This window comes from Leptosomus discolor, chromosome 21, assembly GCF_034619465.1.
Source record: "Leptosomus discolor isolate bLepDis1 chromosome 21, bLepDis1.hap2, whole genome shotgun sequence".
Classification (NCBI taxonomy): domain Eukaryota; kingdom Metazoa; phylum Chordata; class Aves; order Leptosomiformes; family Leptosomidae; genus Leptosomus; species Leptosomus discolor.
Genome location: NC_141411.1, coordinates 4,280,840 through 4,303,912, shown reverse-complemented (window position 1 = coordinate 4,303,912; position 23,073 = coordinate 4,280,840). Strand labels below are relative to the sequence as shown.

The window sequence follows — 23,073 nt, the reverse complement described above, 5'->3', positions numbered from 1 at the left end:
TCGCTGTCAAAATCAAGGAGGAATTTCTCTTGGGGGCTAGAATCAGGAACGGATCTGTTGCTGGATGGTCCTTTGGGCTGTAGCAGAGGGCAGGGCTGGAGAGCTCGGAGGAGCCTGTGCTTGGGTGCAAACCGCCTCGGTGCTGGTTTGACACGTCCTCATGCCCGCGTTAGCACGGTGGAGGGAACGCTCCCGCTAATGCTCTGGTGTTAAGTGACAGGGAATGTCCCAAACTGAGGTTTCTTTAGAAGGTGCAGAAAATGTTGCTAACCCCATCAGCAGTGCTAAAGAGGCAAGGGACTGCCCAGGGACGTGAGCTTGCAGAGGCTTTATTAATAAACCTCCTTTGCAAGGAATGTCCTAGCTTGGGAAAGACTAAGACCATCATTAACGCCGTCTCGTAAGGCAAACTGGGGCTGTTCCACAGCAAGGGGTGTCATTAATACAGCATATTAATAACCTGGCAGTACCGATCCAAGGAATGCCCTGATCCGCCTCCTTTGACAAGGCCATCACATTCACTTGATAGCTCTTCTCTATCATTCCCCTCTGCTTCTCTTGCCCCCAACGGGTCTAAACTGGCTCTTTTCTGGACTCTGCATTTCAGGCTGGGGCTCCCTGCCGGCCCCTGGGCACCTAAAGGTCTCACCCCACCCAGCTGCACCCTCGATGCCCGGCTGCGGCGCAGGCTGCCGGTGGGCAGCGCGAGGCCAGGCTGTGCTCCCGGCCCTGCTGGGGTGCCGAGGCAGAGGGTGGCTTTGCGGTGCCTTGTCCCCCTTTCTCACGCTCCCCCATCCCCTCTGTTTTGCAGACACCGTCGGTGAAAACCCAGCGCGGGTGTGAACTGGCCGCATGTCCCAAATTCCGCTTCTGATCCCCTTTCGCTGCTACTAGAGGGGAGTGACCCCCTCCCTCCGCCTTTCGCCCAGCACCATGGTGGGGCAGAGCCCCCTGGACCCCAGCGAGAGCAGGACCGCCGTCCTCCTGGAGCCCTTTGTCCACCAGGTGGGCGGCCACATGAGCATGATGAAGTACGACGAGCACACGGTCTGCAAGCCCTTGGTCTCGCAGGAGCTGAGCTTCTACGAGTCGCTGCCCTTGGCCATGAGGCAGTTCACCCCCCAGTACAAAGGTAAGGGGAGAGACTGGGGAAGGAGCTAAGGGCCGGCAGTGTGGTCACCAGGATTAGTCCCGAGACTGGGATAAGGGCTGGTGGGGCGAGTGGCAGCGTGGGAGGTACCGGCTGGCTTGGTCAGGCTGGGTCTGAGCTGTGGAGCCCCGCCGCTTGTGTGGGTTTTGCTGAGCAAGGATGCTCCTGGGGTGAGAGTGTCCACGGAGCAGGTCTGTGAGACTGGGAGGGTTTCCTGGGTCTCTGCGGCTGGGGGGAGTCTCTGATGTCTAATAAGGGTTGAGCTGTGGCTGATGGCACCAGGAGATGGTCCCTTCTGCCCACCCCCTTGCTACCACAGTCAGCCTTGGTAACCCAGGGAACTTCTGTCATGTCAAATAGGGCTGAAATGGGTCTGTTCTTCCCGGGGACAGGCAGGAGAAGATGGAGGCTGAGAGCGTGAACACGATCCCCCGAGAGTCTGGGCAGCACAGGAGTGGGGCAGAGAGGGTAAACAAGGGAGAAAACCCCCACAGAACGAGGGGCAGGAATAGGACGGGATTTCCCAACGGTGTTTGCTTGGAGGATTTTTGCAGGTCGTGGCCCCAGAGAAGCTGGTCTGATGGCATCCAAATGAGGGCACTGAATCCCCGGGAAAGCAGGGACTAGGAGAGTCTTGGTTACAACAGCAGTCCCAGGATCTGCCAATTGAGGCGTTTTATTTGCTAGAGCTTTGAATTAGCACCCCCTGATAAGAAAGGTTTTCTGTTCCAGGAGCAGAGCTCAGGGCTCTTTTGCCCCACACGCATGGCCCCACTGCTCCAGGCCTTGGTTTTGGAGGAGGTGAAGGTTTGTGTCAGAGGCAGGGAAGCTCTTGAGGGCAAGGAAAGGGTCAGGGTTGGCACTAGCATGAGCTGGGGGAAAGATCCTTGGGGTCACCATGAAATTCCAAGCCTAAAAAACCAGCCCAGGGATGTATCAAACACCACTTTTGCTGGGTGCTCCACCTTAGCCAAGCCCTGCTCCCCCCAGCACTCCTGTGAGCACCGGTCCCTGGAAAACCAGAGGTACAGACCAATTAATTTCTTAAAAATCACATCCAAGCAGCTGTCCTGCCACAAGTGAGACCTTCCTGGGGCAGGGAAGAGCCTCCTGCCTGCCCCACTGCCTTGGTGCCCCCCATCACTGCCTGGTCCCCCCTTCAGATACCTCCCCTGTCCCTATCTCTCTTTGCCCTGAACCACTTTCCCAGCGGAATTTCACGACTGAAAAGCAGCACTCCATGTCTGTGGGGGTCCTAGTCTTTTTTTAAGACATCCTCCCTCCCTCCCTTTCTTATTCCCTCACTATTTCTGCTTTTACTGCCAGACTTGTGCTGCTCATAAAGCTCCTGACCCTGGGTTTTTGCGAGAGGCGAGAAGCTCAGCTGTCACGTAAAAACTTAAAATATCTTTTGGTCCTTCAGCGTCACAGAAAAGAGCTCAAAGTGTCAGCCGCGGTTTCGATGCGCTTCCAGTCCAATCTCTCCCTTTCCCAGAAAGTCAGGGGCCTTTGCAGATTTATGGGACAATATTAAAAAGATGCTTAAGAGAGAAAACAAGTCTTCCTCTACACAGTTTTCTTTAGCCAGGGCCAGGGTTTGGTGCTGGAGAGCTGGGCCCTGCTCTGTCTCTCTAATAAAGATGTTAAGCAGTCCCAGCTTATCAGTCCAGGGGTGGCCTGGTTATTAATACCTTTTTGTCTTCTTTTTTCTTTTCTATTGCAAGTCCCAGTGAGTTTTGTGACGAGGGGTAATTAAATAGCAATTCTTCTCCAATTTGGCATTGGGCACACACATGCTTTATTCTGATTATAACTGTCCCAGCCCTGAATGCCAGGCAAATTAAAGAGGTGGAACATTTTCCCAGGAGGGTGATGGAGGGGATGAGCATCAGTGGGAATAATCCCGAGGTCTTCATTGCCCGTCCACACGTGTCCATGTTCCTCATCTCTATTCTTAGGCTGTGGGGGTGGGGTGGCTGGGGGACTATTATGTAATGATGACATGATGTGCAATGCTGATCAAATGTCATCATTCAAATCCAGCACCGACTTGGCTGCTTAAAAAATACCTCCCGCTCGCTTCACCATTTCAGGCAGGTTGGTGACCTTGGGACCAGCTTTCCCCCGCCAGCCCCTCGCAAATCTCTGCCTGCCCCAAGCTGAGCTTGCCAGGGGATGCTGGACTCTAGTTCTGCTCAGACCCCTGTTGCACGTGGCTGTAAATAAATGCACTTGTAAATTTAAAAATAAATCCACGAGGGCAGAGCTACATAGCAAAACGCTCCTGAGGATCACTGGGATGCCACTAGCAGGGTGACAGCACCCGTAAATACCCGCTGGCTGCCTCGCTGGTGCTGGACAGGAGCGGGGTGGCAGTTTTGGTGATACTAAAAGGCCAGCAAAGACAAGTACCTAAATCCACCTTTGCTCACAGACAGATGTTTTCTTGTTGCAATAAAAGAGAAGGTCAGTCGCCGTGTGTCATAGATGTGCTTTGCGCACGCAGGTCACCTGCAGGACGCACACAAAACCTGTATGGAAGCCCAAAAGTATTTTTCAGGCTGAGACGTAGGTTTTTGAAGACAGAGTTTTCAACTGGAAGGAGTGAGAGGATCACATTCACTTGCAATTTAGCTGCTCATTCTCGCCTTTGAAAATCTCCCCATTAATTTTCATATTAATGTAAGATACTTAAGAACTCTTAGTTTCCTGCTATATATAACGTTTTTAGGGCCAGATTGTCAGCACTATGTAAATCAGCACAGCTCCATTGACTTGCAGATATGTAATTGGGACAGTTTTTAAGGTTACAGGCTGCTAGAGCGCCGTAACTGAGGCGGAGCGCTCGATTTGGAATCGAGGACTCCGTTCACCTCGCAGTGACTTTTTAAAAATAAAAAGGCTTTGATTTAGGCAAAAGATACGCTGGCTTTTTTTTTTTTTTCCTGCCTGCTTCCCCTGAAAATTCAAGGCAGGCATCCGATAGAGCCGATAGGAATTTCGCTTGCTCTCAGTCATCTGTAATACGGATTTTTTGCGAATGGGATGCAGCGAAAGACCAGGTGGGTAACGTGGGAGCCTGAGGAAGACAGAGCTCCCTGTGCTTACCATCACCATGAGCAAAGGACTGAGATACAGCTAAAAATATTACTTACCCCCTAATGAAGGTTCCCAGCCCCCCAGCTCCCTTGGCAGAGCAGCCTGTGTATATTCCTCCCCCATTTCAGTGCAAAATTAGCTGATTTAACCAGGCCTGCCGTGGCACGCTGTACGGATTAATGCTGATTTTACAGCAAAAGGGACTGAGCTGTACGGAGGGCGGGAGGGAAGCGCATCTGAATACACTGGAGGATACGGGGTGTAGGACCCGGGGAGGGATGGGCACCCCGAGGCTCATGGAGGTGCCCAGTGGCTGCAGACACACAGGGCTCCTGCAGTTCAGGTGGTGGAAACCTCCCTCAGTCAGCAAAACTCGGCAGGCGGGACTCTGCGCACCCACAGAGAGGGCAAATCCTGCCGTCTGTGTCTGTTTACCATAACCTCCCTTTAAACGGAGAGAAGGGAGTTTGCGTATTTATTTGCTTTGGCAAATCTGCTTGGGAGAGCAGAGCTCCCTTGTTAAGCTGCCGAAATGCATCTCACCGCAGTGCCCAACAGACCAAGTGAGGATACCCTGGGGACAGCTGGATAAAACCCAGCTCCGCTTGTTGCTACCAGGGGCTCTTTCCAGTGACAAGTTCTGCTGGTCCAACAGCCCTGACCGTCCTCTTTGGGACCTGCCTCACTGCAGCTAGTCTTGAAAGCAGCTAAGTACGACTCATGCGGCTGGCATCCCCCTCGGAGCCCCAAAAGGGCTCTAAAAATGCTTCTGCTGCCTTGAGAGGCTCAGACAGCCTTGACAGAGGGCTGCAGGAGCCAGGCTGCGGTGAGCAGCCTTTCCCGGAAAGGTCAGAGCCGTCTGGTACACGAGCCATGCCCATTCCTGCCCTGTCATTTGAGATCCAGAAGCAGCCATCCCCATGTCAGGAATGGGCTGAGACTGGGCTAAATATGTGATGGGCTGAATGGCATTTGAGCCCTATGATCCTTGTTAAGAGTCAAGGAAAATGGCAATGCTAAAATGCACAGTGGTGTTCTAAGCACTTAGGGTGGAAAGTAATAATCCCCAGGCACGGTCATGTTCCCCCTCATGCGTGAACATGGGACTCGTGAGGGTCTGATCCACCCCCCCGCGCCAGCCGTTTGGGGGCCGGTCCCTGGCACTTGGGGAAGGGCACGACCATGACAATGTACAGGCATCACGTAGGCAGGCAGCGCTGCCAGCCCACGCGCAGGGCTCTGCCCTTGCTCCTGGGGGCTCTCCAGTCAAAGGAAGCAGTTGGCATGCCGGTTGTCTTTGGAAAATTCCGGGTCCCCAATCCCCGCTTTGCTTCCTACCAATGAAAAGCATTTTCAACCTTGCCCTGTCTGAACAAGTGAGACCTAAACCCCTTGTCATAAACAGGCCAGGAGCTCCGGGTCCAACGCGGGGGGTCTTTGCTGGGTCACTTGCAGCAGAGCAGAGCCTGGAGGGACGAAGGAACACGATGTTCAGAGGAAGCAGGTTTCAGGCTGAGCCTGGAGAGGAGGGAACATTAGAAAAGCCTGTGGCTGTTTTCCAGGGTCTCCAACTAATGGTGTTTATTGGGCCTCAAATTAGAGTGGGATCAGTGTGAGAGGCCACTAAAATACGAGGAGGCAGCTGTCCTGCTAAGCGCCAGCCCTCTCAGGAAGGCTGGAACACCTCGGGCTGGTGTCGATGGTGGCCAAGCCTGTATGTTAACCCACGGGTTGATCTCATTCTGGTTTGGTTTTACCCCCTTTTTGTCCAGGCATCGTTTCCGTGCACCTCAGAAAGGACAGCCTCGGCAACCTGACCCTAATCGCCAGCCCCAGCCTGCAGGCGGAGAGCCGCGGCCGGCTGGATAACACCATCGGTGACTCCTCGGTGACCATATGGCACAAATGCAAGTGGGCTGCCAGCACCAGCACCGGCAGCGAGCACACGCTGGTCCAGTGGAGTCACACGCAGCTCAGCAAGACCTTCAAAGACAGGTGAGGGTCTGTCACGGGTGGGACGCTCCCTGCAAACCTCCTCCTAGTCCTCTCCCGCCTCTCTTCGGGTAGAGTCTAACCGGGGTGGTTTTGTGGCACAACTCTTGGTTTAAGGCAAAGGGAGCGAAAGCGATGCCCAGCCAAGGTGAAGAAAAGCAAAGCCCAGCTTGGTGGCTTCACGGTTCATCTCCTCCCCCGGCCTGTGGATGGAGCAGGGCAGATTTGGCTCTCGCTCACATGCTGTTGCTCAAATACGCGCCTCAAACTCTGCTTTAGACCCGTTTCCTCAGAGCGCAGCACGCTCCGAAAGGAGGAGAGGCCCCGTGAGGGCAGCCACCAAGCACCCAGCCCGTAACGCCCCTCCGCCGGTAACAGCCACGCAGCAGCGGCACACGCGAGGGTGGGTCAGTCCTGGCCTCGTCCCGGGGCGGGGGGGAGCTGTCTCCGAAAGGCATTGCCGTGCTTGCAAGCGCACCGTGACCTTAGGGCTTGCCCGAGCTTTCTGCAAGACATGTTTCATCTCAAACTGGTTCAGAAAAGACCGAGGTCAGCTGTGACTGAAGGGTGCAATATTGCTACCACGAAAGCGCTGCCCTCGGTGTGATGGGTTTTGGACGAGCGAGACTAAGGCATGACCCTCCAAGGAGAATAAATCTCCTCATTGCTTCCTCCCTCCCTTCCTTGAAACCAGCACCTCTAAACTGGGAATCATCCCTATTGTGGGACAATTTGCCTGTGTTGTGCCCATTAGGTAGAGAAATAGAGATTCCTGGTCATTGGCGTTACGAGTGGCGCTTCTCATAGGAGCCAAGCACACTCTGAAATGATAATGAAAGCAAATATTGGCACCCAGCAATAGCTGACTTTCTGAAAACCACTTTTACGGAGTAACAAAGGATCTCCGCAGGTTGGACACGATGAATACGTTCCCTTTGAGAGGCCCTGAAAATTCACCTCAGCAAGTTTGAGGCTTGACAAAAGAGGAGAGGAGGGAATATTCTCTTCTGGAGCTTTTAAACCAAACGTGTTCTTTTGCGCATTTTGTCTAGCTGCCCGGGGAAGATGCTATTGAGGACAGACCTTCAGTACCGCACAGATTCACTTTTGGAAGATGCAAATGGAAACCAGCCAGAAAGGAACAGCTACAACCCCTGGGGACTGCACTGTCACAGGCAGCACCTGAACCGCATGTCCTCCAAGCATAATGAGAACAAACTTCATCGTATCCTTTTTCCTCGCTCCCCTCCAGCATAGTTTTGGCTATAAATAACAGCTCGTAATCCACGTATGGTTTAGTGCAGGGGTATGCATCCCTCCTCTGCCCAGTCTCTGGGAAAATACGGAATACAGTTGCTCTGTTATCTTTTCCCACCGTTCGTAAAAAAAAAAAATAGAAAAAGAGAAAAAAAACCCCACTTCCCATAAAGGGTATTCAGCGTAAGTCAAGGATCCCCTCGGCATACATTTAAAACCACAACTGTATAGGAATTAGCAGCTGCCTCACCTTTTATTTTCCTATTACACTCCATTACCCACCAGTCATGTGCGTAATGCAGTTTAACAACTTCCCCCACACCCACCGCAGTGAGTACAGCACCAGGCAAGGTGTCGGATTGACAGCCCGGGGCTATCGTGTCACTAGAGAATGGAGCTGTTGGTGCTTTAATTGGGAGGACTGTACTACAGTAAATTAACTGAAATTGGCAGCAAGGGGCCTATAGCAATGACATGTTGGTAAAATTGGCTCAGAAAGTCTCATTACGGTGGTGAGCTATTATGGAGAGCGTCAGCGGTTGCTCTGATTTAAGGCCTTTTTCAATTAGAATTTTAAAGTATTGGGTTTCCCTTAACTCATGCTCAGAGTTTCTATTGCTTGAAAACGTGGTATCAAAATACAACTATCCCTGCATCCTGGACTTAAAGATGGGAACCCGGCAGCACGGCGATGACGCCTCGGAGGAGAAGAAAGCCCGGCACATCAAGAAGTGCGAACAAAGCACCTCTGCCTCTCTGGGCGTTCGCATCTGCGGGATGCAGGTGAGATGAAGCCTCGGTCCTTTTGGTGTTTGCCCAACACAGGGTCTGAAACCAAACTGGAAATGTCAAGGGACTCTTTTTTTTTTTTTGGTGTAAACGGTGAGAGATGAGAAACACAGGCTGGAAGAACTGGCCACTCAGCTGTGTGTCCTGTCCTCCAACAGGAGAGGGTGCTTAGGGAGAGTACAGAATGTGGCACACGTAGGGTAACCCTTTCCCCGTACCCCTCTTTGACTCCTGGAGATACGGCTGCTTTCACAAGTGGTGGCTGCATGAGCTCCACTGCCACCACCACGAGCAGCTGGCACCAGTTCACCCCAGCTGAGAAGCTGCCTGGACGTGCGCACAGATTCCTCGCTGACGCTCAGCTCGTGGCTGCTGCACGCAAAAGAAAACCAAACAAGCACCTGTCGCCCCGCTCACGCCTTCGCGGGCCTGTCTCATCCCGCCGCCGCGAGAGCGAGGGGTTCATTTTGTGCTAAATATTATGATTCCTCTTGCTCAAAATCGCTGCCCTTCCTCCCAGAAACCGAAACCCCACATTTGTTTCACTCACACTTCTCGAGCAGGTTTCAAAACGCTGTTCTGCTGCGCCTGAAGGATAATTACGAGAGTGATGGTTGTAAGGCACATACACAGCAGCGTAAACACTCGGTGTCAAAGCCCGTGGCCCTTTCTGGCCTCCGACATCCTCCTGTTGAGCAGATTATCCTTTAAATCACAACGGGCGTGTGAGCTAATTCTAAATTCGCTCCCTCATTTCTTACTCAGCGTTAGCAAAGCCTCACATACAAATTTCTGTCTACATCTTGTCCCTCTGTGTTTAAGAAAGGAAGGTTATTGCTGCCCCTGCATTACCTGCTGCGGGAAGGTACAAAGCTGGGGTATTCCTGCACGGCTGCGAACTCCTGCCGTAGCCAGAGGGAAAATGCTGTAAATCACTAGCGACACGGCTATGACTTACAGCTATTTGGGTTTCACCAAGGGGTAATTTATAGCAGCACAACAAGAATCTGCACCAGTGGTTTAAATTGAATAGTTTAAATCTCCAGAAAAGACAGGAGGTGGGATTCAGGGAGAAGCCTGCAGTGCACTGCCAGCATTGCTAGAGCCTGCCAGGCTGCAGAGGATCCGTGTCCCATTCCACAGCTCGGGTCTGAGCTGTTTAGATTAGGACGAAATCCAGAGCTTTGGGAGAACTGAACAACTCAATCTGGATTGTTGCTCTCTCTCCTCAAGGTTTACCAAGCAGACACCGGCCATTTTCTCTGCAAAGACAAGTATTACGGCAGGAAGCTCTCACCGGAGGGATTCAGGCAAACCTTGCGCCAGTTCCTGTGCAACGGGAACCACCTCCGGACGGATCTCCTGGAGCCCATCATCCTGCGGCTAAAGGCTCTGCTTTCCGTCATCAGGAAGCAAAGCTCTTACAGGTTCTACTCCAGCTCACTGCTCATCATTTATGACGGACAGGAGCACAAAGAGAACACGGCACCCTTGGATAATCACCTTCGCTTCCAGAAAACACACTGCACCCCGTCCCACGGCACTAATCACTCCAGAGTCGACGTCCGGATGATAGACTTTGCCCACACCACTTTCAAAGGCTCCCAGTGCAATCCCACCGCTTACGACGGGCCAGACCACGGCTATATTTTTGGCCTGGAGAATCTCATCAAAATCCTTCAGAATATCTCGGAAGGCAAGTGACAGATTGGGTGGAACAGCCTGGATTTCCTAGTGACCGACAGCCCTGACAAGTACCGCGTCGGGTCGGTTGTGTGGGACCCTCACGGCTGCTGGATGTCACGTTTGGGATGAGAGCATGGGCAGCTTGCTCGGGAAGCGCCAAAACCGCTACGTGCCATGGCTGAACTCAGGCGTGAAAAGCAAAGAGCTGAAAGAATCTGTTCCGTCCGCAATCAATCAGAAGATTTATTTTCTTTTCTTGTTTTACTGCCGTCTTTGATTTATTTGCGAGCCGAAAGAAAGCATTACTTGAGAGTCTTAATGATAAAAGAGGACCCGCTCACCTCCAGCTCACGGAGCCAAACGGGCGGAGGAGATACTGGGCGTTGGAGCGAGACCATTAACAGGAGCTGGCGGGTCTGGGCAGGCGGCAGCGCGGCTCGACGCGAAGGGCTGAGCGCGGAGGCGCCAGAGGGAGAGCAAAACCGCGCCCCCCACCCCCCCTGAGGTTCGCGCCCCCCCCGGGCCCAGCACTGCGGGACAGGCGGGGGGTCTCCGTCCGGCAGCGGGGGTCGAGGCTCTGGGCTGCTGAGGGTACAAAAGCAGGGGACCCCGGAGCGGGAGCTGCGCCTTGCAAAGGTTTAACGTCCCCGTGGGACTGTAACGGGGCACGTTTCGGGAACTTGCTGAGCCAAGGGGCTGGAAGTACGGGAGTGCGCTGATGCTGGCAGGTATCAGGCACAAAATCATTCACACGAAGGTGTTTTTGCTTAAAAAAAAAAAAAAGTGAAAAAAAAAAAAGTGTGAGTTTGAGTCAGGGACTAGACATTAAAGGTCACCTAGAAATTCTTTGGTACAAATACTGTGTGTGTTTGAAGGAGACAATAACAAACGACTCAAAATAATGTTTACAGCTTTTGTGGACAGATTTTATTATTATGGAACAAACATAATTCCTTCCTGCATGGTGTGGGAAACCTGATAGTGAAGTCCTTACACAAGGAACAGAGCTACAGAACCCCGTTACTGGGGAGTGGGGATATAAATAAAATTGTCTAAGTAACTCTCACCTGTTGTCCATCTCTTTTTTCACGTCCACAGCATCCTTAAGTTACGTTACCTTTTATTTAGGGCTGTGTGTTTTGAAGAGAGATGTTATTTCCACAGGTTTAAACACCAGATCTCAAGGGATGCCCCTTCACTTGTATTTTACTGCATGCAGCAGGTGAACTGCTACAATTTATAGCTGGGAAATTTAAGGCATCTGGCCCAGTTGCATTATTTTACTTGGCCTGAAGTCCATCTGGGAAGACCTCATTATTTACTGGATATTGTTCACGGTGTTGCGTATTTCTTGTCCACAAACTCAGACGACTATAAAAAAAGCCACAAACATTCCACTTCAGCACTGAAAGGATGGAGTCATCGATCGTCTCGGCTCCCACGTGAGCAGTGCTTGCCGTGGCTGCTGCCAGCTCTGCTGACAGGGTTTACACAGACCCACCTCAGCACCTGCACCGACGCCGAGCCTCTCGCTGGATTCGCACCAGGACGCCGGCTCCGAAGGCGGGGAAGGATGAGGAAGGGTCTAAGCCACGACGCCAGCAGCCAGACCCCCTTATCCGCGCAGAAAACACCCACCTTGGCTGCGTGCCTCACCTCCCATTGCTCCTGGGAGGAAAACAGCAATGTGTCGGGCACCCTGCTTTTCCACCCTTTGTATACGAGCACGCAATTAGCAAGTATTTAACCATTTGCCTGTCAAGAGCCAAGCCATTTGCCAAGCTCTGAGCCAGAGTACAACCTTATGCGCTCCATGTGGAGATGGGGAAGGACGGGCAAGACTTTCTAGGTTTTAAAATGGCCAGAAACCGAGCAGTAAGGTAGCTATTACAGGCTGGGCTGCTGGTGGCCTGGCCCGGTATCTGCAGCGCCGCGGGAGCCAGATCCCTTTGCCAGCCGCACGACGCGGGACTCTTGGCAGCGTAGGCAGCAATCTAGCAAATGAATGGGCAAAGCCAGGCTGCTCATCAGCTGCCGTTCAAACACACAGGGTGCGCTGTGAGGCCATCGCGGGTGGTCCTCGGGCCTCCCTAGGCCTCGGCCCCCCCGCCCTTTTATAGGGGTCTGGGCCAGCGGGGCCTGAGGGCCCAGCAGCGGCCTGAGGGCCTCGCCGGGCAGTTCTCCCAGCCCAGCCCCGGGCACGGCGGGGAGGTGGATGGGGCAGCCTCTCGGGAGCCCCCCCAGCCCTCCTTTTCGGTAGGGTCCCCCCGGGGGGGGGGCAGCGCTGAGGGGCAGCGCCGCTTCCCGCCCCCGCAGCCGCCGCCACCACCAGCCTCCCGCCGGCGCCGCGCCGCGCATGCGCAGCCCCTCCCGACACCCCCCCCTCTCTTCTCGCCTGCCGTAGGTCACGTGATCCCTCCATGGCCGGCGCGGCCGGCAGCGATGGCGGCCACCAGGTACCGGCGGTTCCTGAAGCTCTGCGAGGAGTGGCCGGTGGAGGAGACGAAGCGGCAGCGGGACCTGGGCGTCTTCCTGCGGCAGCGGGTGGCACAGGCCTTCCGGGAGGGAGAGAACACGCAGGTGAGGGCGAGCGGGGGCGGGGGGGCGAGGCGGGGCCTGGGCCGCGCAGCCGCCTCTGCCCCTCCCGGCTCCGGCGGGAGGGGGTGGAGTGGGGGGGGGGATGCGGTTTAACGGTTCCTCTGAGCCGGCTTCTGGGCACAAACCTGAGGAGTTTGGGGTTCTTCCTCGCCTTGGAGCTCGGTCGCAGTGAGGTTGTGCTTGCGGGGCGCCGGTGTGAAACGAGCGCCCCTCGGGTCTCCTCAGGGCCCCGCAGAGCCTCCCTGGGGGCCTCCCTGGGGGCCCAGGACACCGGTGTGCGAACGCTCTGCTCGCTTGTGAAACCCAGCCCTGGGTCAGCCCCGCTCAGCCCCGCCGCTCGTTCCTCCCGTAGGACAAGCTGTGGTTTACACCCGGTTCTCGCACCGTTTGCACGCCGTGCTTTGGAGAGCCCCGTTCCTGTGGTTATGGAATTGGGGTACAAAGCACTGGGAGTTTGTCAGTGCTGTGCTGGGATCGAGTTAATTGGTGTGTCTTGCTTACCATAATGATGGTGTGATGCAGCGTGGAGTACACAGTGCCATGCAACATTGCCTGGCACTGTGAGGATGCAGCGCTTATAAAATTGTATTCCGTGGGGGAGCTTAGGCTTTGGTGCTGAAATAAATTAGAGAAGCTGATGCTTGACTTGGGCTGCACACCTTTACAGGCTCGGAGGTGGTGCTGTGGAATGCAAATGTGCCCTTTCTTCGCATCAAGACATTGTTCCAGATTGTGTTTTCTACTTCAAGGGGCCATTATAGGCACCTAATTCTATATTGGTCACCAAAATAGGCAGCAGCAGACATTTTGGAAAGTGCTTATTGCTTTTCCGTGTGCTCAGGACAGCTGAATGTGCTGCACCAATTGGCTGCAAGATCCCAAAGCTGCCACTCGTCTTGAAAATCTAAATTGATGCCTGCAGCGCTGATGTCAATTTGTATGTATAAGGGCTTAATACAGCAAAAGGAAATGTACTGGCAGACCGCAGGAGGAATGTCTGAGAGAAGAACTAGGACCATAAAGGACACTTTATCGGTCTAATGTCTGGTTTATTCACGTGGAATAAGATTTGCTGATCTTATGGGGAGGGGGGAATAGTGTTTCTGCTACCCATTTGATCGCTATTTCTGCTGTCATTACTCAAACATTTGCAGGGTCATTTGAAATGTGACTGCAAGACAGGTTGAGCTGACGATCACCTGCAGCGTGATGGTGCTTATTCTTGACAGTCTGTCTGTCCCTATATCCTCTCTCCTGCAGTAGCCATTACCTGCTGATTAACGGGAGCCTTTCCTTAATTCTCCTAGCTTGCACCGAGGAGGCATTGCCCGCCTCGTGCTGAACCTGTGCCAGTGTCCCAAGGACAGATGAGCTGTGTCATTTTATCCCAGCGTGTTTCTGTGGATACTGTTCCTATTCATATCCCCGTTTTAATCATTTATGTTTGATGTCATTGAGCAGCAATGCAGCGTTCTGGTTGAACTGACCCCCATTGTCAAAGAGAAAAACGAGATGATGTGCCAGCCACGCTGCCAAATAGATGGCTCTGCACGGCAGAGGCACCTGTCCAAGGCACCTAGCAGAGGTTTAGGTATTAGCAAGATCTTTCCAACTTACTGGACCAAAATAGAAATCCATTTACCCTTCACAAGCTGTTCTGTGTCTTTCATACTGCTTTTCTCTAATCAATTATAAACTATTTTTAGCCTGCACTGGGATTTTCTAACTTCCATCCCAGTACGTTATCCTATTTGATGCTTTAGAATAAAACTGGCCTTTGAGCAAGAAGTCTCGCAGATTTCCCAGCACTGGCCAATAAATGTGGGAAGAAAACTGGCCGGCAGAGTTCTCATTAGCTGCGTGTTCTCAATTGATCTGTCGCATCTTTTTGAGCAGCGTTTAAGGTCCAGCCTGGAACTCACATGGCTCGTTATTCTTGTAGGCCGAGGTGGTGAGGAGTGGAGGGGAAAGAAAATGATCTGCGCTGTGGAGCGGCGTAGTGGGGGTCACCAGCATCCTACACTGCACCGAGAAGTCACCTGCTTCTTGACTGTCCTCCTCAGAGGCCTTGGAACAGGGTGGGTTTTGCTGCGGAGGTTTCAGATTGGACTTGGGTGATACTGTTATCCCTTTCCAGATTGCTGACCCTGAGACCTGTGACCGAATGTACGAGAGCTTGGTCAGAATCCACACCAACTACTACAAAAACAAGGTGAGCTTTGGTGGTAGCTGTTGTCCCTCTTTTGAGTCACCAGCTACTGCAGTTGGCTGCCTCATCCCAGCAGGGTTTCTGGGAATGTCTTAACAGCCACATGAGTGGTCAGGTGGAGGCAGCACTGGTGCCTTTGGTCACTCCAGGGAAGCTGCAGACATCTTGGCCTCTCTGACATGTATGCACAGTGCAGGTGACAGTTCTTGGCATGGATGAACAGAATTTGTAGCGCTTGACTGAAAACGGGCTCGGCCTCTACCGTCTGGTGACATTTTTACCTTTTTTAATGCACTACAAGTGACATCTTTTTCTCTCTCCTTCTCTCACCTACTTGCTTGTGAAGTACCCACGCCTGAAAGACACAAGCTTCACTGGAGTGACAGTAGAAGATTGCAAGATGATACTAGCAACAGGTACCAATACTGTGCTTGATTCGAGAATAACCCGGTGCAGGAGAGAAAGTACCTTCTGGTCTTTGTGGTGTTCACTGCATCGCTTCTGCTAAACACCTGTGACTAAAGGACACAGTGGGACTGCTGTACAAGTATATTAGGGTGTTTAATGAGGAGTAAGTTCAGGAATAGTTGAGGGGATCTTCAGTAATCTTATTGGGGTGAAAAGCCCATTGTATTTTGCACTGGGCAGGAGCAGCAGAGGGTTTGCGAGGGCTCTTTGAGATCAGACGGCAGGAGCTGCGTGAAAGAAATGCACGTTTGCTACGTCATTCCAAAATGTAGCTCAGCTTCTGTTTCACCATGTTCAAATTCCTTTCAGTATTTCTTCTTTGAGAGAAAACAGGGTACCATGATGGAGAAATACTCTCAGCCAGATCACTTATTAAGTGCAGCGTAGGAAGCTAGTGCAGTTTTGTTCTGCTCTAGTTCCTAACTTTGATTGCAGAGCGTGGAAGCTGAATATTAGATGTTAGTGTTAAGAGACTCCCTGCACAATTGGTTGGAAGGGAAGAGAAACTTGCCTCAGGCCCTGAAATAAAATTCTTTAAGATGAAAGGTCAAAAAAAAGGGAAAATATATGTAAGGCAAAGCTGTTATAAGAGGGCTTTCATTCCTTTGCTTTTCTGCTTTTCTTCCTCTTTCCCCACCTCTCTCCCTTCTGCTTTTGCAGACGTTCTCAAACAGATGGAAGACATGAAAAAAGGGACGTGGAGAAAACTGCGAGAAAAGTTTTCTGCCAAGAAACCTGAAGAGGACTCAAAGTGACAGGCTAACTCCCAGATTCTCCACTGTATATATTCCTAAAGCACTCTATGTTGCCATGATGAATAAAACCATTTATTCCTCTTAGCAACAGCGTATTTGTTCAGACCCACACCTCACAGCCTTCATATTTAGTGCCCCCTCTTTCTTTTTTTCCTGAAAATCTAGGACACGGCTTCACACATCTGTGCTGAAACCATGCTGGGGCGATGCAGTGGAGAGGAGAGAACTTTGTGGTGTCAGATCTGATCCTTTGTATTACGAGTAAGTGGGACAAGCAGGAGATGCACAGAGGAAGGCGATGCAGCCGTGTGTGTGTCTGTGTGTTAGCTTTAAATCTGCTTGTGAAGGTAACGGTAGTGATGATGTGAAAACGTAGCTGTGCTGGTGTTTGTGTGTGTCAGCCCTGGTAATGGTGAAATGGAGGGAGAGGTAACTTTGTCGTGTTTAGTTTCCTTTTGGGAAGAGAGAGGAGAGGGCTGAGGGTGACTGTTTACCATGGTGACAGTGGGGCAGTGTAAGAGTTTGAGATGTCAGTCCAACGCCACAGCGGTGTGTTGCTGGTCGAGCTGGCTGTGTGCAGCTTTCCCTCAGTGTGAAGAGATGGTTCCCTATGGTATATCTGAGGGGTAAAGATAGGTTTTAACGCCGTGCTGGTATGGAGGGCTGTAAACAAATTTCAACTGTGATTAGTCCATTGCTATGGCCTATTTTTATTCCTTTTTAAAGCTTTAATGCTTGCATCAGTGTCTATTCTTGGGAGGCAGAGGCACAGGACTGTAGCTGGGGTGGCTCCAGCGCTGCTTGGCTGGGGAAGGATGGGTGTCTAGAACACAGCTATGCCAAGATGCTGCTTGGCTCCAGGCAGCACCAACAGCTGCTCCTTTTCATGTCTTTGAAGAGTGTTTTCCTGGCAAGTCATGAAAGAGTTTGAAACTTTGCATCAGGCTGTAATCCAAAGCTTCAGGAAACAAGGCTGGTCTTGAAGGTAGTTCGTCGTGGTAGCATTCTTCGTCTTCTGACTGGAGCATCGGACTATGTTTTACTGGTTAACAGCTGGAGCTGAGAGCGTGGGGTTGTGGAGCACCTTGGGTAATGCAGCCCTGGTTTGGCTTCGGGTCCTTGGCTTGTTCTGTATTTCTGTTTCAAACAGCCCCATGACAGACCAGAGTGCACAGGAAGGGAGCTTTCTTTACCATGTTTAAGTTTTTATTATAACATGATTTTTGTATTTAATTTAGTTAAGGCAATTTACACTTCAGTTCTTAAGTAACGACAATAACAAAAAAAGTAAAACATTACACCAGAGATGAAACTAAAACACAGGATACCCCTTCACAGTGAACTCCTGTAAACCTGCAGTCTCCCACTACTACTGCCCAGATATTCTTGGTCCACAGAAGGCAAAAGACTAGTTCCCACTGGTACAAGCTTGGATGCTCATCCTCGTCTGGCGAGTTAAATTAACAAATCCATCTCCTTGAGTTTAGCTCCTCTTCCCTGCACCACAGTGATGAACAGAATTCTTTAAATGGAGAGGGATCAGCATGGAGCAGGTACAGCAAATACGACGGCTGGTTTGCAAAGATCCACGTGTACTAGTGCCACTCTCGGAATAAGTTAAATATTGCAGCCCTACAGCTAGGCACGCTACGCCTGAGGCGGAGGCCAATCCGGCTGTAGCGCGTGGAGATAAAGATGCAACCCTCCACGTTTGCAAAACGAAGAGTTACCGCAACGAGGAATAAAAGTCCTGTATAATTTATCTTCCTACAAGGGCATTAGAGTAACCTGTGGGTCCAGGTATCGTGAGGAATCCCGGCCGGTCCCTGGTTCCTGAATTGCTTACAAGCGCTCTAAGGAAAAGGGGGACGGTGAAGCCCTTCCGCATGGTCCGTCCTCCTCTGCCCGACGTCCCCGCGTGGCACCCAGGAATAAGCAGCCTCGTTAGCTGATGGATACGGGTAGTCCCTCGGTGGGGGAAGCCGACGCTTCTTCCTAGTGGTTCATGGTATTCTGGACATCCACAAACCCCATCCTTTGTCTGCGCTTCCGTTGCTCTGTCATCTGGAGTTCAAACAAGGACACAAGTGAGGTAGGAAACCAGACCTGCCTTCTGCTCCTCAGGTGTGTGACTGGCTAGGCTGCTTTAAGCATCTGCCAGAAAACCCTGTGAGCTGGACTCCAGCTGGTGAGGAAGTGTCAAAAAACCACGTGTCCCAAGCGTCCCCAACTCCCCCCAAAAGAGCTGCAGGAGCCCTTTGCTTTGTATCTGAAGTTGTGCTGGTTCTGCCTCCTGTTCCTTGCCATCAGCGTCTGTTTTGGTAAGGACAGCGGGTTTCTGCGCCCGTGTTCCTATTTTTAAAAGCGGTCAGTACCTGTTCCTTCAGCTCGTTCAGCTGCGAGGTGAGATGGGACACCAGCTTCATCGTGGTGTTGAGTTTGTCCTGAAGATTCCGGATCTCATTCTGTTCCCCTTCCCCTTCATTGCTGACCAGCGACATGGCTCGCATCCGGGGGAACCAGTCAAGGTTCTTGTTCTGGAAAGGAGACCGTGCAGAATGGGAGTTGGAGAGGGGCTGAGGAGGAGGGGAGAGACCTGGTAGGATTTAACAGAAAGCCTGCCTGTGCTTAGGGATTAAAGACATTCTAAGGCTCAGTCTTGTCTTTCTGCAAATTTTCCACGAGTGGTCCAGTTCCAGTTTTTCTTTTCTTACAGCCTTCTGGGCTCAAGTTCAGAAGTTTTTCTTTTCTAAATTTCCGTTCCCTCCCTTCTTGCCTTGAAATCACGCTCTCTACTGCTTGGTTCTGCCCGTGCTTCAATCCTTAAATACCCAGTACAAAACCTCAAACAGACAATGTGGTGTTGGCCCGGATTGCAAAGCGGAAATCAGCAGCTAAGAAAGAACTAAGGCACAACAACGTTACTAAATATTTTCCAAAAGCTCCTTCTCAAAACTGTTTTGCTTTGGCAAGCCCCTGGTGCTCGAATATTTCCCAGAGTAGGCAGGCTGCAGTAGTGAAAGAGCTGCCCTGAGGCGACCCGTACCTTTATCATCTGCGCCACGTAACTCTCTGGCCCCGTGTAGTCTGTCTTGTTCTTCACCCGCACCAGCACTATGAAGTACAAGTAGTTCCACATGTTGTGCTCATATTTAATATGCTCCTCAAAGGACACTGTCTTGTTGTCAAACTTGTCCCTTTCGAGTCCTGGGAAAGGCAGGTGAGAACAGAGAAGGTGGAGGGAGGAGAAGGTAAGAAGTGAGCAGGCAGATGCGAAAGGAAGCACAGATAATTGCCTCCTCTCCCAGGTGTGACTTTCAAGAAGTGCTTTTAATAATTAGTTGGCATTTAGCACACAACAAGCATTCAAAACAAGGGGAAAATAACCCAGCTGTGGATTCAGGCGGCTTCTATTTAAAGTACTACTAGCTACGCTTCCTGCCTATCTATCTAAAATGCACCCAGTGGATCTTTTAAGAAAAAAGCAGCTAGACTGATTGGGTTTTTCCCTTTTTTTGGATGCCTTCTGACGACTGGAAGTATTCCAGAACAGGTTCTGTATTTTATTTCCTTAGAAATATGGTGCGCTTTTTTTCCCCCCCACTGGCTCACTGATGGTCTCAGGAGTGATGGATGCACAGCGACAAGAACTATACAACACTGCGTTTCAGTTTTACACCTCATTAACAGAGGGCGAGGAACAATACAGATAATTTCCCCTCTCAGTTTGTGTCCTTGTTTAAGCCTCCTCACACTGCAGTGACCCCTCGGTGAACAGATTCAAGTTTTGCTGTGAGCCAAATGAAACCCAGAAACCGGCTGAAACTTTTTTTTCCTTCCTCCAACCTTAGCAGAAGGGAGGAGCTTTGGGGCAGTTCCGACGCACCGAGGTCCCAGCGCTCACCACATATGAAACAGGTGGTCTTCAGGATCTCCTCCTTCTTTTGCTTCTCACTCCTCAGATCAGCAAAGGTGTCGATGATGACCCCAAAGATGAGGTTAAGGACGATAATAATGACAATAAAGAAGAAGAGGAGGTCGTAGACAACCCGAGCAGGAAACAAGGACTCCTGTAATGAATGAACAGGATAAATGTGTGTCTCTGGCACACCTCTCCTCTAGCCACTCCAACCATGCTGCCACGTTACACAGGCCATGGGCTGAGGGTACCAGGGGAGGAGGAAGAACAGGGATGTGGTAGGGGAAGAGAGGAAGGAAAGCACCGGAGGACAGTGTGGGGGGATAGAGCTGGAAGCGTCACGGTTTCCAGGGAGGGAGGGCAGCTGCACAGCGGTAAATGCAGCGGGACTTAGCAGGAGAAAGTGCTCCCAAGCTCACATCCTTCGATGGCTTCCGCAGAATGTCACCCACGCCCCCTCCGTTCCTCAGGCCGTGGTTCAGGACAGTGACGATGCACATGAGCAGCGTGTCGCAGGCACGTTCCCACGGGTCAGCCGCTGTTTCTGGAGGGCCAGAGAGGGAAATAAAAGCAAAATCCCAGAGCGCAGGCAGGGCTCAAGGACCAGACCGTTACAAAAATCCCGAGCTGCAGGGATGATTCTTCTGCAGGGATGCAGTGGCAAATCTCCTGGGAGCAGGTGCTCGTTGTGGATCTCCCAAGCAGCAGCTTCCCGGCACCTCCTCCAGCTCGCTGCTTGCTGTGGAGGTGTTTGGCTGAGCGCTCCTGAAGCTCCCACTTTCTTTATGGCTAAATCAAATCTACTTCAACGTTTTTTATGCCACGGTCAGTGCAGAATTTGCAGGCCTCTTGCCTAATACGTGCCAGAAAGCGGGTTGGTTGTTTCCACCTTTGAAAAGCTAGGCTTTTACTGAGCTCACTCACAAACCAGGCAGCAAATTTACTCTGCCACTAACAAAATTGACCTTTCTAATGAGCTCACTTACCTTCCAAGGCAGTGGGCACAGCCGAGCAGCTAATTTTGTCACTGCTGCATGACTCCATGAAGGTCTCCATGTTCCTGTGCATCCCCAAGGGGTCATCTGCAAGTAAGAGAGACCGCAGCCTTGTCAGAGCATCAGCTTGCCTTAGTAAAGCTTTTCACTGCTGTGCCTTAGTAAAGCTCTTCACTGCTGTCTCGGGTGCTTTTCAACTGCCGCTTCTTGTAGCTTTCAAGCTTCTTGGGGGAAAAAAAAAAGGTTGGTTCACATTGTCTTAGCGTTTTCTGGGCTTTGAATCTTTTGCTCAAGTTCCAGTAAGACCTCCACAGCGCTAAAACTTCATTTGTGGCCGTCTCCCCCCTTCTCTGCATCACTCCCCAAACCCCGCTCTCTGCAGCACGAGGTCCGTAAGTCGGCACAAGCAACTGTCTTCTCTGCCAGCCCCCAAACCAGCACTACCAGGGGTTTGCACCAAGGGTATCAACCCCACGATGCACGCACAGACGCAGACACGAGGGAGCAGGGGAGGGAGCAGGGTCTCATGCAATGGTCCAGCTGCAGAAGGGGACCCACGCTCTGCCTGGCCCCTCTCTAGCCCGAGCACCGCAGCCAAGGAGGGCAAGGGCTGAACAACCTTTGGCCTTGCTGTCCGGCAGCCGGTCCACCTCCAGGATGAAGTCATCCTTGAGGAACAGGAAGCCCACGATGGAGAAGAGGTAGACGAGGATGAGAGCCAGGAGGGCCGTCAGCAGGATGGAGCGCCCGTTCCGCGTCACGCTTTTGATGACGTTAAACAAGGTCTCTTCACGGTAGATCAAGTCAAACAGCTGAAAGGACCCAGGAGCAAAGAAAGGCCGTGGGGTGCTTTTCTGGATAATCCCTGGCCTACCTATATCCCCTTTTACCCTGAGATCTTGGATCACTCCACAGCCTTTGATTAACTTTCACATAAAGCATTTAAGTTTCCCAGCTTACTGTAGGGAAGCAGAGAAGAATGGAGCGACCTATGCACAGCAGGGGAGCCAAGAATAGGACACGTGCACCCTGCCTCTGCCCTCACCAGCTCACATTGTCTCCCAGCTGACCCAGATAAAGTACAGTAGAGATTAGAAGGACAGAGATAGCAAAAGACCAGGAGAGAGACAGTAATAGATACTGTTGGAAGGCAAGAAAGATCAGCCTATGCAAAGATTAGAGCACAGTGAACTGCTCTCACTGCTGTTACCAATCAGCCCCTGGAAGGTGTCACAGGAACCTTCTAGTGGGGCAGACAGGCTATCTCCATGCCCCGAACATCTGCCTTTATCGTACCAGGATGCTGTAGAAGAGTTCGTGCACAAAGAGTCCCAGGACGCTCGTCAGGATGTAGCCAACGTGGTAAAGAAATTCCACATCCATGATCATGGCCTTGTAGCCTCGGATGAAGGTCCCGCGATTGCCCACGAAGCTCACCACAAACACAATCTTGTTGGTCAGCTGGGGAACAACCAGAAATGGGAGGGACTGGGGTTTTGCTGCACTTCACGAACGCAGCACAGCCTCCTGCGCCACGGGCCGCTATGCTGTTTTCCCAGCACACGGAGAACTTACATTGAGAGCTCCCAGTATGTTCAAGGTGAGTCCAATCCCCAAGTAATAAATCGAGCGCAAGATCAGTGCCACGAGGAGCGGTCTGACACCGTAGCGCTTCGTGAACAAGGCCATGATGGAGAAGCAGATCAGAATCCAGAAGAGCAGCGAGATCAGCGGGGAATCCAGCACTCCTGGGAAGAGAAGACCCACAGCAATTAACTGGCGGGGGATTAAATGGATGCTGCCAATCAGACACTGCGCTGCTGTCCAGACTGTCCAGAAAAACGAAATGTGCTAATTATCAGAGGGAAGAAAGAGAGAAATTATGCTTAATTACAAAGACTAGTATTGACTAAGATGGTTCTACTGATACAGTTTCTAACATCTTTTATCCGAGATCTCAAAACCACTGTAAATGGGGGAGGCTTTGCCTGACAGCAGGTATGCATTCTGCCAGTGCTCCCCCCATTTTACAAACGGGGAAAGAGCAGCCCAGGGAGAAGAGACTCCTCCCTAAGAAGGAAGCAGTGGGAGGGCTGGCAACCGAAATCTTGACTCAATCCCTTCCTTTGATCAGCAGAAATTACTTGGAGCTTTAG

The 23,073-nt window shown here is 51.7% G+C and overlaps 3 protein-coding genes across 5 annotated transcripts in view; 2 read left to right on the top strand and 1 right to left on the bottom strand.

Annotated features, from left to right (window-relative positions):
• Positions 1-933: 933 nt before the first annotated feature.
• Positions 934-9,991, top strand: IP6K3 (inositol hexakisphosphate kinase 3). Its single transcript, XM_009957635.2, has 5 exons — positions 934-1,132; positions 6,022-6,244; positions 7,294-7,466; positions 8,106-8,281; positions 9,521-9,991. Exons 1-5 carry the CDS (start codon positions 934-936, stop codon positions 9,989-9,991), a joined length of 1,242 nt encoding a protein of 413 aa, XP_009955937.1.
• Positions 9,992-12,409: 2,418 nt separating this feature from the next.
• On the top strand, positions 12,410-16,087 carry UQCC2 (ubiquinol-cytochrome c reductase complex assembly factor 2). Of its 2 annotated transcripts, none has more exons than XM_086476563.1 (4): positions 12,410-12,553; positions 14,709-14,783; positions 15,127-15,196; positions 15,909-16,087. In XM_086476563.1, the coding sequence occupies exons 1-4, from the start codon at positions 12,416-12,418 to the stop codon at positions 16,001-16,003; spliced, it is 378 nt and encodes a 125-aa protein (XP_086332689.1). In that variant the 5' UTR covers positions 12,410-12,415; the 3' UTR covers positions 16,004-16,087. The 2 variants fall into 2 exon arrangements, with proteins under 2 accessions (XP_086332689.1, XP_086332688.1); XM_086476562.1 differs by having other exon boundaries at positions 14,709-14,799; positions 15,089-15,196.
• Positions 16,088-17,264: 1,177 nt separating this feature from the next.
• Positions 17,265-23,073, bottom strand: part of ITPR3 (inositol 1,4,5-trisphosphate receptor type 3) — a 42,654-nt gene continuing 36,845 nt past the window's right edge. The window contains exons 50-58 of one of the 2 annotated variants that reach the window (XM_086476426.1): positions 22,493-22,665; positions 22,214-22,378; positions 21,537-21,729; positions 20,909-21,004; positions 20,342-20,466; positions 19,908-20,073; positions 19,050-19,210; positions 18,379-18,540; positions 17,265-18,067 (exon numbers count right to left, since the gene is read on the bottom strand). In XM_086476426.1, coding sequence (XP_086332552.1) covers positions 17,999-18,067; positions 18,379-18,540; positions 19,050-19,210; positions 19,908-20,073; positions 20,342-20,466; positions 20,909-21,004; positions 21,537-21,729; positions 22,214-22,378; positions 22,493-22,665 — 1,310 coding nt within the window. In that variant the 3' untranslated portion in view covers positions 17,265-17,998. The remainder of the gene's footprint in view (positions 18,068-18,378; positions 18,541-19,049; positions 19,211-19,907; positions 20,074-20,341; positions 20,467-20,908; positions 21,005-21,536; positions 21,730-22,213; positions 22,379-22,492; positions 22,666-23,073) is intronic. The other variant, XM_086476427.1, reaches the window with a different exon arrangement.